The sequence below is a fragment of the Podarcis filfolensis genome (genome assembly GCF_964270895.1).
Source record: "Podarcis filfolensis genome assembly, chromosome: 10".
Classification (NCBI taxonomy): domain Eukaryota; kingdom Metazoa; phylum Chordata; class Lepidosauria; order Squamata; family Lacertidae; genus Podarcis; species Podarcis filfolensis.
This window is the reverse complement of record NC_139612.1, coordinates 47,123,678-47,136,940: the sequence shown is the minus strand read 5'-3', so window position 1 is coordinate 47,136,940 and position 13,263 is coordinate 47,123,678. Positions and strand designations below refer to the sequence as shown.

The 13,263-nt window shown below is 45.5% G+C and overlaps 1 protein-coding gene and 1 long non-coding RNA gene across 2 annotated transcripts in view; one reads left to right on the top strand and one right to left on the bottom strand.

The window, feature by feature from the left end:
* LOC310743629 overlaps nucleotides 1-13,263 on the bottom strand; it is a 232,848-nt gene that overhangs the window by 57,835 nt on the left and 161,750 nt on the right. The window lies entirely within an intron of this gene.
* Nucleotides 1-13,263, top strand: part of SH3BP1 (SH3 domain binding protein 1) — a 35,079-nt gene that overhangs the window by 16,669 nt on the left and 5,147 nt on the right. Inside the window, exons 5-15 of the mRNA XM_083573935.1 lie at nucleotides 1,708-1,819; nucleotides 3,495-3,571; nucleotides 5,854-5,989; nucleotides 7,553-7,621; nucleotides 8,222-8,312; nucleotides 9,371-9,513; nucleotides 9,587-9,698; nucleotides 9,958-10,039; nucleotides 10,764-10,844; nucleotides 11,043-11,159; nucleotides 13,112-13,209. Of these exons, the coding sequence (XP_083430061.1) occupies nucleotides 1,708-1,819; nucleotides 3,495-3,571; nucleotides 5,854-5,989; nucleotides 7,553-7,621; nucleotides 8,222-8,312; nucleotides 9,371-9,513; nucleotides 9,587-9,698; nucleotides 9,958-10,039; nucleotides 10,764-10,844; nucleotides 11,043-11,159; nucleotides 13,112-13,209 (1,118 nt within the window). The remainder of the gene's footprint in view (nucleotides 1-1,707; nucleotides 1,820-3,494; nucleotides 3,572-5,853; nucleotides 5,990-7,552; nucleotides 7,622-8,221; nucleotides 8,313-9,370; nucleotides 9,514-9,586; nucleotides 9,699-9,957; nucleotides 10,040-10,763; nucleotides 10,845-11,042; nucleotides 11,160-13,111; nucleotides 13,210-13,263) is intronic.

Genomic DNA, 13,263 nt, shown 5'->3' with positions numbered 1-13,263 from the left:
ATGCAGTGTATTTCTTAAAAGGCAATACCCTTTCTACTTAAAATATGGCTGACATTGATCCAGGAACCTTTCTGCAGAAGTAGAACAGCAAACTGAGGGGCTCCTGCATTGGTGTTATATCACGGACTGTGTTTGCACTGTCTGTTTACCATGCCTTGCTTTGGGTTATGGCTGTGCGCTTTAAGGTGCATCTCAGGTATAAAATCTGCATTACACACCATTCAGCTGCTGGGCAATACCTCTGCACAGAAAATAGGGGTCAGCTTCAGTAGGGAACCCTGTCCTATGCCACATTTCCCCCCGTTTAATAGGTAATATATGTCATGCTGTTATCCCTTCCTTCTTCAGCTGTGCAACACTATAGACAGAATGGATGGCAGCTGTCTTTGGGAACTGTGGTGTTAAACCCAAGTGGAGGGCAGGAGGGCACTTCATAGAAAAGGCACCAGGAAGAATGAGGGTACGGGACGCGGGTGGCGCTGTGAGTTAAACCACAGAGCCTAGGACTTGCCGATCAGAAGGTCAGCGGTTTGAATCCCCGCAATGGGGTGAGCTCCTGTTGCTCGGTCCCAGCTCCTGCCAACCTAGCAGTTCGAAAGCACATCAAAGTGCAAGTAGATAAATAGGTACCACTCCGGTGGGAAGGTAAACGGCGTTTCCATGCGCTGCTCTGGTTCGCCAGAAGCAGCTTAGTCATGCTGGCCACATGACCCGGAAGCTGTACGCCGGCTCCCTTGGCCAGTAAAGCGAGATGAGCACCACAACCCCAGAGTTGGTCACGACTGGACCTAATGCTCAGGGGTCCCTTTACCTTTAGGTTATTCTAGATGACCTGCTTATGGAGCATTCATCCTGATTTGCTTGCCGGAAGCTTCTGTGAAGGTTAGGCGATGTACAGTTTTTGCTGAGCATCCGTTCTGATCTGTTTGCAAGGAGGTTATATGACAATGAGCATTCATCCCAATTAGTTTGCATGGTGGTTATAAATCTTCTCAGTGATAACCATTCCTCCTACACCTTTCAGTCCATTTCCGTTACTTTCCTAACCGCACGAAGTCCACTTTTCCCCTAATTGAAATTGTTTGGGCTTTAACCTGGTCTGCGCCTCAGTTCCCCCCACAAAATATTGACAGTCTGGAGGCAACCACTGACTGATATTGTGCCACACAGGCTGATCTCCTGCTAGATCCATTTGATCTACCTTTCATCGGATAGGTGCAGCGTCAGCACTGAACACAAAACATGACAATCTGGGATGTGTGTTTTTGGGAAGGGCCATGGATCAGGCCCTGGTGCTCAGATTAAAGCCTGCATAAGTTCTATAACCCCCAAGTGCAGTGATTCAGAACTGGGGCCAAACTAGATGGAATGGTAACTGGTTGCTTTTTTGTTTAGTAAATAGCTGCTGGGTATATAAAATGGCACCACAGTGGAGGGGGAAGAGAGGTTTTAACCCACCTTTTTTTTTTACTGCTAGTTTATTGATGTTTTCACACACACAATATCATTTCCCTCCCACACCCTGCAATCCCCTTTACAGTGATGGTTTAGTTCTGCCAGATGGAGCCCCAGAGAGAGAGAGAGAGAGAGAGAGAGGGAGAGAGAGAGCTCACTGAGGACTCATACTCCTCATTTTTCAGGCCGTTGGAGAGCTATTGGCTCTGGTTATATACACTACTGTAACTCTTCTTCCTTCTTGGCTTACAGGAAAGCTCTAGAAATGAGTTGCTTCATTCAGACTATGCTAGCCAGGATCCTGGCTGAGTTTGAAATGGCCCTCGAGCGAGACGTCCTACAACCCCTCAATAAACTGAGCGAGGTATCCTTCATCTCCCTCTCTTCTCATCTTCCGTTTTCCCTCTTTTCTGCCTGGTCATCTGGTTGTTCCCTCTCTCCTCCCTCCACCCTTACTGCTGCATGTAAAAAGCTGCCTCCAGATGGGTGTCTCCTGGCACTGACCAGTCATTGCTCTTACACTGTAAGCCACAAGAAGAACTGCAATCGACTTTCCACATTTTTGGGAAGCTCAAGCTTTTTCTATGTGTACATTCTACCGTGTTGTTCTGTCCAAACCAAGGGGAGTGATATAGCTGCTGGGGGTGAGGAAAGCAAAGATCCAGTTCCCCTTAACTGCCCATTCAAAGCTAAATACCATATTCGCTACAACCTTTACAGTGGTGACTGACATTTTTATTACCCATCAATTTTGAATAAGCTAAAATACTTTAAAAATAAATTTGCATAGTGAAATGTAGGGATGAACAAATCTGCCAGTTTTGGTTTTTCACACTTTCTCGTTTTTCCATTTTTACGTTCAGTTTTTCACATTTCCACATCACTTTGTGGTTTGTTTTTTTTAAAAGCCCTCATGAACATCCATGAGCATTTTACTGTGACTTTCTCCTATTGTACAAATTTTCTATGCCATTTCCCCTAATATACACATTTTTGCAGACCAATTCCCCTGTAATACTGCATTTATGTACATTATTTTCTAAATTATTTGCATTTTGATACCCTTTTATATGTAATAATGCTATTTTTAAAAAGTCATGAAGGGGAGGAATCCTTTTCAGACCCTGCAGTTTTAGCAAGATGGTTAAAAGTTTCCGTCATATTTATTTCTTCATCTGTTAAAGATGAGCATGGTAGGGTATGAGCTCTATGGAACACTCTTTTATCTATTTAAGGAATTGTTATCATCCTCTTCAGCCAAAAAAAGCTTGCATAGAAACTTAGGGTGGCTCCAGAGAATGTCAGTATTTTTCAAGTTCATGCTTTAGGCTTGTGCATTTAAAGTGGATTAAAGCACTCTGTTGCCCAAGCACAACAAATCCACTTAAAAACAACAAAAACATGGCATTTTCCAGTGACTTCTGGTTCTTAGTGATAACCTGTGAGGCAATAGGTGCCATTTTATTGTAAATGCGTGCTGACTTGTGATAGTGCCATATTGTGCAGGTGAGCCTACCATAAGCCGGCACACATTTACAAAAGTGACATATTGCGCAAGTGTGCCAAGTTGTGGTCGGCTCACCTGCACAATGTGTCACTACCCATATCAGAGCCCTGCTTTGCATCTACACCTGTGGAGATTGCACTGCTCTTCCATTCTGTAAAAAAAGTCGGATGCACTTAGCACTAAAGGTTCTAAGGTGGAGTGTGGCTGATGGGGAAAATGGAAGTGAACGAAGCACAGTGATTCCACATGTATGGAAGGGCTTCAGCTCGGGGAAAGAGCACCTGCTTTTCATACAGGAGGTCCAAGGTTCAATCCCTGGCACCTTCAGGTAGGACCAGGAAGGATGCCTGCTTGAAACCCTGGAGAGCTGTGGACAATACTGAGCTAGATAGATGAACGATCTGACTTGGTATAATGCAGCTTCCTTTCTTCGCAGTAAAAGCCTAGCGTGGAAGTACTGGTGGTAATTCCTAACCAACGGGCAAGTGCCACTGGTGTGTGACTCATCCTTCCCCATCCTCATCTCTTCCAGGAAGAGCTGCCCACCATCCTGAAGCACAAAAAGAACCTTCAGAAACATATTTCAGACTGGAATGCCATCAAGAGCCGGTACTGAGAGGGAGAGGGAAGGGGAGAGATGGTGCGGGAAAGCTTGACGAATTTGGCAAAAGAGATCCATTGGGATCTGGCTGCTTTTGCCCAAGAGCAGAAACAGGACTAAGTCCTTGAAATGTGGCCCTTCCTTGGCCACGGGTCCATCATCATGTTTGGGAAGTCATTTTCTGTTACATCAGCTCTGATTTAAACATTCTCTGTGCTCTTCAAAGGCAGTGAAATAACTGAGTAACTTATTTGTAAAGGGGATTGTAGGCTGACACAGATGGTTCTGCACAGGGCCAGCTGATGAAGCTTCTGACTCTACTTTAGTCATCATCCTTTTTCTAAAACAAACAAACCAAAAAAGGAAAAGGCTGGGGAAGATGGGGACATGGGGGTGGCAGAAGCATCAATCTTTCGTTGTTAGATCAACATGGACACTGAACTGATATACACCCTATCCACTGAGCCTCTTGGGCTTGCCGATCGGAAGGTCGGCAGTTCAAATCCTCACGATGAGGTGAGCTCCCGTTGCTCGGCCCCAGCTCCTGCCAACCTAGCAGTTTGAAAGTATACCAGCGCAAGTAGATAAATAGGTACTGCTGTGGCGGGAAGGTAAACAGTGTTTCCGTGCATTCTGGCTTCCGTCACAATCCTCTGTGCACCAGTAGTGATTTAATCATCTTTGCCACATGACCTGGAAAGCTGTCTGTGGACAAGCGCCAGCTCCCTCAGCCTGAAACGAGATGAGTGCTGCACCCCATAGTCGCCTTTGTAGAGCTAGTGTGGTGTAGTGGTTAAGAGCGGTAGACTCGTAATCTGGTGAACCGGGTTCGCATCTCTGCTCCTCCACATGCAGCTGCTGGGTGACCTTGGGCTAGTCACACTTCTTTGAAGTCTCTCAGCCCCACTCACCTCACAGTGTGTTTGTTGTGGGGGAGGAAGGAAAGGAGATTGTTTGCCGCTTTGAAACTCCTTAGGGTAGTGATAAAGTGGGATATCAAATTCAAACTCTTCTTTTTCTTCTTCTTTGACTGGACTTAACCGTCCAGGTGTCCTGAGAGCCAGTGTGGTGTAGTGGTTAAGAGCGGTAGACTCGTAATCTGGTGAACCGGGTTCGCATCTCTCCTCCTCCACATGCAGCTGCTGGGTGACCTTGGGCTAGTCACACTTCTTTGAAGTCTCTCAGCCCCACTCACCTCACAGTGTGTTTGTTGTGGGGGAGGAAGGAAAGGAGATTGTTTGCCGCTTTGAGACTCCTTAGGGTAGTGATAAAGTGGGATATCAAATTCAAACTCTTCTTTTTCTTCTTCTTTGACTGGACTTAACCGTCCAGGTGTCCTGAGAGCCAGTGTGGTGTAGTGGTTAAGAGCGGTAGACTCGTAATCTGGTGAACCGGGTTCGCATCTCTGCTCCTCCTCATGCAGCTGCTGGGTGACCTTGGGCCAGTCACACTTCTTTGAAGTCTCTCAGCCCCACTCACCTCACAGTGTGTTTGCTGTGGGGGAGGAAGGGAAAGGAGAATGTTAGCCGCTTTGAGACTCCTTCGGGTAGTGATAAAGCGGGATATCAAATTCAAACTCTTCTTCTTCTTTACCTTTTACCTTTTCCTACCCTAGCCATGTCTCTAATGGCTATCTCCACCTCTTTGCCCATTTAGCTGTGTGTGAGCAAGTTAGTCTCCCCTCTGATGGGAGCCTGCACCACAGCACACACTCTGTTTTCCTTGCTGGTCTATATAAAAACACACATACGCAAAGACTCTGATCACATGCAGTGATACATACCTTTTTAGTTGTAAATGTTTTTATTTTCACATTCAGCAGCAAAGTACTTCATTGTGACTTCACTAAGAATTAAGCCAGAAGGAGAGTCACTGTGCTAGTTCTCTGGCCGTTGACTCACTGCTGCTAACCATTAGAGAGAGGCGAAGGGGTGTTGTAGTGTGGGGCAAGTCAGGTCAGTGCGAACGCACCAGCAGAGAACACCCAGCATTCCTGCTGGTGCGTTTACATCACACTGACCTCCCCGCTGCTTCACCCCTTTCCTTCCCAGTAAACGACAGTGACCCACCTGCCGGGAAGCTAACACAGCAGTTTCTTGATTAGCATGCTGTTTGAAACTGGGCTCACAGTTAAGCCTTCTCCTCATCAACCTTGAGCAGACGCCTACAACTTGAGGTTAGCTGCATGCATCAGACAGGTCATCAATCTCTATGTCTAACACATTGTTGTATAATTTTTGAATGCCATCAACTCAACTCTTGCCTCTGGCTCTTCTTTGGGAATCTGAAGTCTGAACCAAGCTGCCAAGAACTCCAGCAATAATACCAGTGGTGCCACTGGCCCAGGCCCATCATCTGCTGCCATCAAACTAGAAAATCTGAAGGAAGAGGAAGAAGAGATGAAGAGGAGGGTTGAACAGAGTAAGGTAAGTGTGAAATGTGGCTGGGGTGCTGGGGATTGACATTCCCCTTTTCAGTTAGAACGAAGCATGTTTGTATAGGAAATGCCCAAAGATGAGGGGTGGAGAGAGGAATATGACAAGAGTGCTGGTGCACACATGACCATGCAGAACTCCCATTGATTGCGCTACACTGTGCTGTGGGTCATTGTTTAGATCCCACAAAGGAGATCCAAACGGCAAACTAGAGCAGTTGTTGATATTGGTGGAGGAGAAATTTAATTTGGTTCACATTGAAAAGCGAACCTCCCCAATTTATACTTTCTGAAACAATGCACAAACTGAAACACTGCCATTTTTTCAAATTTCGCCTTTCTCTGAATTTTGCAGTGCCATTCTCCAGTCAAGCAATGTGTATAAAAATGCATGTACTCAAGTAAAGTGTTCATAAAAATGTGCATGTTCATGAAAATGGCATACAAAAATGCATTATAGTAAGGAAATTTGTTCTGCAAAAATGTGTCTGTTCAGTGAAATAGCATATGAAAATGTGTATATTTGGAGACATTTGCACTAAAATGTTGAAGAGGATGTTTCTTTTAAAAATCACAAACTGATGTGGAAAATGCAGAGGACCGAAGTTAAGCATGGAAAAATGAGAAGCCAATAGAAACCGAAACTGACAGATTCACCTATCCCTAGTTACTGATGTGATTATTATCCCAGAAGCTGCATGAGATTTAGAGTGGAGTCAGTGTGTGCCAAGTCACATTGCATCATATTCTTCCTACTTCGTAAGGTATTAAGGACCTTGCAATATTTACCAGGTTGGAGTAGGAGGTATAGACACACAGATTTCTTAGATCCCATTTGTAGATTTTTTTGTGTCCTGAGATGTATTTATGCTGTGTATCCTGGAAACAGGCCACCACTAAGGAAGAGGGAGAAAACCATTTTAGTTCACATGTTAATATGAATCCACCTAATGCACACTTCCTGAAACTATTTGTGAACCAAAACACAGCTATCATTTGAAAACCGCACTTCTCAAATTTTTGCAATGCAGTTCTCTAATCAGATAACATTTACAACTAGGCATATATTAGAGGGAAGTGTGCATTAAAATGCATAGCTGGTGAAAGGAACTTACAATAATGTCTTATATTACATAGATTTGCCTGCTAAATTGTGTATATAAGACAAAAATGCATATGTAAAATGCTGATGAATAATAATAATAATAATAATAATAATAATAATAATAATAATAATTTATTATTTGTACCCCGTCCATCTGGCTGGGTTTGCCCAGCCACTCTGGGCAGCTTCCAACAAAGATTTAAAAATACATGAAGACTTTCTGCAAAATGAGGCAGAAATGTAGAGAACCAAGAATGGAAAAATGAGAAACTGACAGTCACTGAAACTGACAGATTCATAGATCTCTAGTCACCATCTAACTGTGTCACGGTAAGGATATTGCAGGGAGCTGGGATGGTGCAGTTAACAGGAAAGGAGGCTGATATATTTCTGTGGTTTGCTCTTTGTGAAGGGAACAAAGTACAATGCTTCCCCCATCTCGTTTTCTAGGATGAGTACATGGCAGACCTGTATCACTTTTCAACCAAGGAAGACAGCTATGCTAAGTACTTTATCAAAGTAAGTCCGTTCCCTTATCTCTCTCCTTTCCTTTGCTCCATCCTTCATTGTAAGATGGTTTTGCATACCTTTGGATAATTCTCAAAGTCTAAAGAGGCATTTTGTTGGAGTTCTATAATTGCGCCTCTCAATTTTTTTCTTCCTGTTTTGTGAATGTATATTTTCCTTCCCCAACTACTTCCCTTTGCTCTGTTTTCTATGGGCCTCCAAATCAGGGACTTCTGCAACTATCAGAAGAGAAAAATTATGCTCCGAGACCTCCCCCCTCCCAATGTCTAGCTTGGTCTTCCCTTAAGACCTATCCCCCACAGTCATCTCTGCATCTCTGTAAAGAAACCCACCGCCATTATCATCACCTCCCTAATTCCTCTTTACTCTTTCTAGGGCAGGGATGGGAATTCTGTAACCCTCCAGATGTTGCTGAGCTTCCATCAGCCCCAGCCAACATGGCCATTGGTCAGAGGTGATGGGAGGTGAAGTCCAGCAACATCTGGAGGGCTACAGAATTCCCTTTGCCAATCTTACAGGTTTAATAGGACTAAGCAGAAGAAAAACACCAATCAGGGGAAAAATACATGTGCATTTTTTTTTGTCTGGCAGTTGATGGAAATTCAAGCAGAGTATCACCGGAAGTCCCTGGAATCTCTGGATACTACTTTGGCAGAGGTGAAAGAGACTCACAACCAGCCAGGTATTAGTTGAGCTGCATCTTTTTATTTGCCACACTGGAGATAGGTTTGTTCATGCTGGGTCACCTAGAGTTCGGGGGATGCAGTTTATTGTTGCTGTTTTGTTGGTGGCTCTCCCTGTATGTACGTCACTGTATTTTATTGTGTTCCAGAATGTCTACAAGTAGTGTAGCTTCCCAGTGTGACACTACGTACACAGCTCATTGCAAGTGGGGCCCCTGCTATTGCTTACTGAGAGATACATTCATTAGTCATTTTCAGGGCAGCTTTAGTGATGTTAGCCAGGAACATGGGAAAGACAACAGGTAACATGCAAAGCACAAATTCTGAAGCGCCTCTACAGTGCTGCTATTTTTGTAGCTGCACGGTGAGATGGGTACTTTTTCAAATTTATTTTGTATTGCATGTTACTGTATTTCTTATACACCACTCTGAAAACGTCAGTTGGAAGCTGGCCTAAAAAGATAGACAACAAACAAAGAGTCTCTGAGACCCACTGGGACCAAAAGAGAGTTGATTCTGCAGAGCGGTGTGTCTATATTGGTCCCTGAAATAGATTTTTTAAAACCCCACTTCCTGTGAGGAAAAATGACACACCAAGAAGAGGGTTAGGCAAAAAATTCTGCGCTTGCGTAGACCAGAGCTGAGAAGCAGGGCCGGCCCGACCATTAGACAGAGTGAGGTGACGGTGTCAGGCAGTTGTGGGTGTCGTGAAAGCAGAGCAAAGTGTTAATTGTTTCATTTATTGCATTTTTACTGCCAGGGAGATTTTCTGCTTTAGACACCCAAAGAACTTGGTTGTCTGTGAGTTCTAATATGTAACTTGGCTTGGGTGTGTGGAGACAGAGCATCATTTGCTGCTTGCCTCAGGCAGCAAAATGCCTTTGTCTGCCTGGGGTCCTCAGGAGCTTTTGGTATGGACCACTGCTGGGCTGAGTTGGCTCCTGAAAACCAGGCTCAGCAGTTGGATGGTGATGAATTTTGGAAACTTCCCGTCCTATATGCACAGTGGGCTTTATTCTCTCCCTCTCCCTCTCCCTTCCTTCCTGCTGTTTCTCAGACTCCCCATTCCCAAGAGATGCAGCTGTGGTAGGGGTGTATGGGATGCCGCTAGAGACTCACCTGAAGGCTTCTGGCCGGGAGATTGCTGTCCCCATTGAAGCTTGTGTCATGATGCTGCTGGCATCGGGGATGAAGGAAGAGGTAGGTGGCATTCACTTGCCCAGCCCTTCTTTTGCCACCAATTTCCTTGCCTCACCTTTCTTCCACTCTGCAGGGGCTCTTCCGGTTGGCAGCTGGAGCATCTGTGCTGAAGAAGTTAAAGTACAGCCTTGCCTGTGGCTCAGGTGCCCTGGGTGAATTCTATGCAGATCCTCATGCTGTGGCAGGTAGGATATTAAAATAATGCAGGGCTGGGGAACCTGTGGCCCTCCAGATCTTGTTGGACTCCATCTTCTGTTAGTCCTAGCTAGTACCACCCAGAGGTCAGGGGTTTCATTAGGAGTGCAACAACATCTAGAGGTTCACAGATTTCCCCAGCCCTGATTAGAGGTATCAGATAATTAAGCAGCAGAGAGTATTGTGATCCGGGAGAGAGGGAGAGGCATGTTCTACCTCTAAAACAGCATCTCTTTGCTTCCATCTCAGGTGCACTGAAATGTTACCTGCGAGAGCTGCCCCAGCCCTTGATGACCTTTGAACTCTATGATGATTGGCTTAAAACTGCAAGGTACATTGGGACTAGGAAGATGGGCTGCCTTCTTACAGCTCACACAGTTTGTGATTTCACTTCAATGCTAAGATTAGGTTAACTTGACTAGCAATGTATTATTGTATTATTGCCTACTCTGGGAATGACTGAAACCTGTTGCAAATGCTACTAGAAATTAAAATGGCATGTGTCAGGGTGCACACAGAGTTGGAGAGGAGCAGTGGGCCTCATTACAAATCTAGCAAGGTAGGGGGGAGTTAAGAAGGATGGCCCCTTCCAGCTGAGTTTTTAAAAAACACCATGAAAAGTGTTATGATTAGTAACATACTCGGCTTAAGGCAGAGTTGGCCAACATGGAACCCTGTAGATGTTTCTGGCCCAGATTTCCCACAATCCCTGACTATTGGGTATGCTACTCCTGGCTCAAGTGCACAATCACCTCAACATAAATCCCTTTGGAAAAAGTGAGACTTAGTTCTAGGGCCAAGGTAGATGAAATGTAGAAGATCTGCCACTGTGAATTTAAACAGAGTAGTCCCATCCAGGGTTGCCACTCTGAGCTGATAGGAAGAAGGATAGGATTTACACATGTGGAGCTGCAGCAGCAGACTAGCAGCCAGACAGTGATCGAAATGCCCATGAGAAGAAAATAAAGATAAGACTCCATATAAGCAATTATCATAGTAGATGCATCCCTTTGCTTTTGAAGCGTGTTGTAGCCCTCCTCACCTCTCCCTTTCAGTATCAAAGAGCCAGAGAATCGACTGGAGCATCTTCGGGACACTTGCAGCCGTCTCCCCAAGGACAACTATAACAACATGAGGTGTGGCACACCTGTTAGTATTAAGGGGCTTTAAGACGAAGCTTGGTAGGTGGCGCTTATACCATCACTGTCTCTCAGTGCTGGAAAAGCCTGCTGCATTTCTGTTGTTACTCAACAGACAGGCAAAAGAGCCCTGCTTGAAATGTCAAGGCAGTGGTTTTCCTGGTTTTCACTACAGTACTTGCCTTTTCCCAACAGGTATCTGATTCGTTTTTTAGCCAAGCTGGCTGAACAGCAGGAAGTGAATAAGATGACCCCCAGCAACATTGCCATTGTCCTAGGGCCCAACCTGTTGTGGCCCCAACAGACTGAAGGGTAACTGTATAAAACTGGCAAAATACATTCTCCTCTGGGGTATAGGGAAGGGGAAGTGAGGGGCAGATGGGGTTCGTCAACGTGGGAAGGTAGCCCATCCAGGAGAAGGAAAACTCTGATCCTAAACCTCCGCTGTCTTGCGGGACATCTTTGGGAGAAGAAAAGGCTAAGGAGTAAACCCAACACAAATCCAGACTGGAGTCCCCAAGGCAGGTGGATGGCACCTTGTAGGCCTCCTTCCGGCAACACTTGCAGCCAAGCTCATGCCAAACACATTGCTCTGCTTTCCTGTGGACCGCATTAGTGAGTCCAGGGTGTGTGTGTGTATCTTATTGTCTGGGTAGCCCGGGACCTCCATACACGTTGCCCAGGCTTGCACTCTGGGGAGGTCACTTTGGTGCTGTTAATATAGCAGTTTTACTTCACCCCTGGAGGCACACTCCATTGTCTCTTGTGACAGACAGATGCCAACAACATCATTCTCCACTTTTTGGTTTAGTATGTATTCAGTAATTGAACTCTTTAGAAATATACATGTATCAATTGTAATTGAGAACGGTGTTGTGTACACCCACCAGAGCCTTATCATACCAAGAATTCCAGAGGCCACCCAAGGCAGCTTATCCAGAACTTGAAAATGTCTAGAATAGATGTGGAGAACTGCTGACCCTCAGGTCTAATTAGGCCCCATAGGCTTCCCCATTTGGTCTGTGATGCTGTTTTTACTAAGCCTGCCCCATGCCAGAAGTCACACCTGTCCCCAGTTATGGGACAGTAAAAAGACTTGGCAAAGTGGGGTTTGCAGACACTGCCAATCAGCTGACCAGCGGTGCCTGCAAACTCCTGCCTGACAGCACGCCTTCAGAGTCTGTTTGCAGACTTTGTTTGGATTCAAGTCACATATGCAAAGAGACATTTTCCCTCCCTGTTTGCAAGAGTGGTTTGAATGCAAACGGGTCCTTTGATGGTGAGCTGTCAGTGTCAATCACTAGGTTGGCTCTGAGAGTGAGCTCCTTTTAAGCTGCCCCCTGGCATTATTATGTATAGACCTCAGGTGATTAACCAGTAGATGGACTTGTGGGATATGGGGAAGTAAGGATCCCTTCCATCGGCCAGATCCAGTTCCTCCCCTGTGATCTCAAAGGTGCCGTTTTCCTTGCCATTACAACAGACTGATGGGAGAAGTCCAACCTGTGGAAAGTCTGCTTTCCTCTGTGGTTCTGGGAATAACTGAAGACTTGTCCCAGATAGGATATGGCAAGCCTAGAAGTAACTTTCAATTACGTTATTAAAGCACATGTCCTTTCCTTCTCCTCAAATGGAGGAAGAAACAGGTTGTGATGCCCTAACAGAAGGGAAAACACTCTGTCTGGTTCCTCTGTGAAATTTAAAGAGCTAATATCTTAATTAAAGGGACGCAGGTGGCGCTGTGGGTTAAACCACAGAGCCTAGGACTTGCCGATCAGAAGGTCGGCGGTTCGAATCCCCGCAACGGGGTGAGCTCCCGTTGTTCGGTCCCTGCTGCTGCCAACCTAGCGGTTCGAAAGCACGTCAAAGTGCAAGTAGATAAATAGGTACCACTCCAGTGGGAAGGTAAACGGCATTTCCGTGTGCTGCTCTGGTTCACCAGAAGTGGCTTAGTCATGCTGGCTCCATGACCCGGAAGCTGCGGACAAACGTTGGCTCTCTTGGCCTATAGAGCGAGATGAGCGCAACCCCAGAGTCAGTCACGACTGGACCTAATAGTCAGGGGTCCCTTTACCTTATCTTAATTAAAACAGTCCTAGATTTGTCACCTCTAGCCTTTAAAAAGGCTTGTATAACTTTTATGAGCTGCACGGAAAGAAGAATTTCACTGACTTCTCCCATCAGAAACTGCAGAGGAAAAGTTAGGATGAACAGCCTTTGCTTAACATAGTTCTTGTTGCTGTCTCTCAATCTCTCTCCCCCAGGTGCCAGGTGCAACTAGATATGGCTTCTGTATCCTCCATCCAAGTTGTGGGAGTTGTGGAACCCCTGATACAAAATGCTGACATCCTCTTCCCAGGAGGTAGTCCATCATCTGTTGGCCTGAATTTTTCTTTACCCTGGTGAGGAGCTGCAT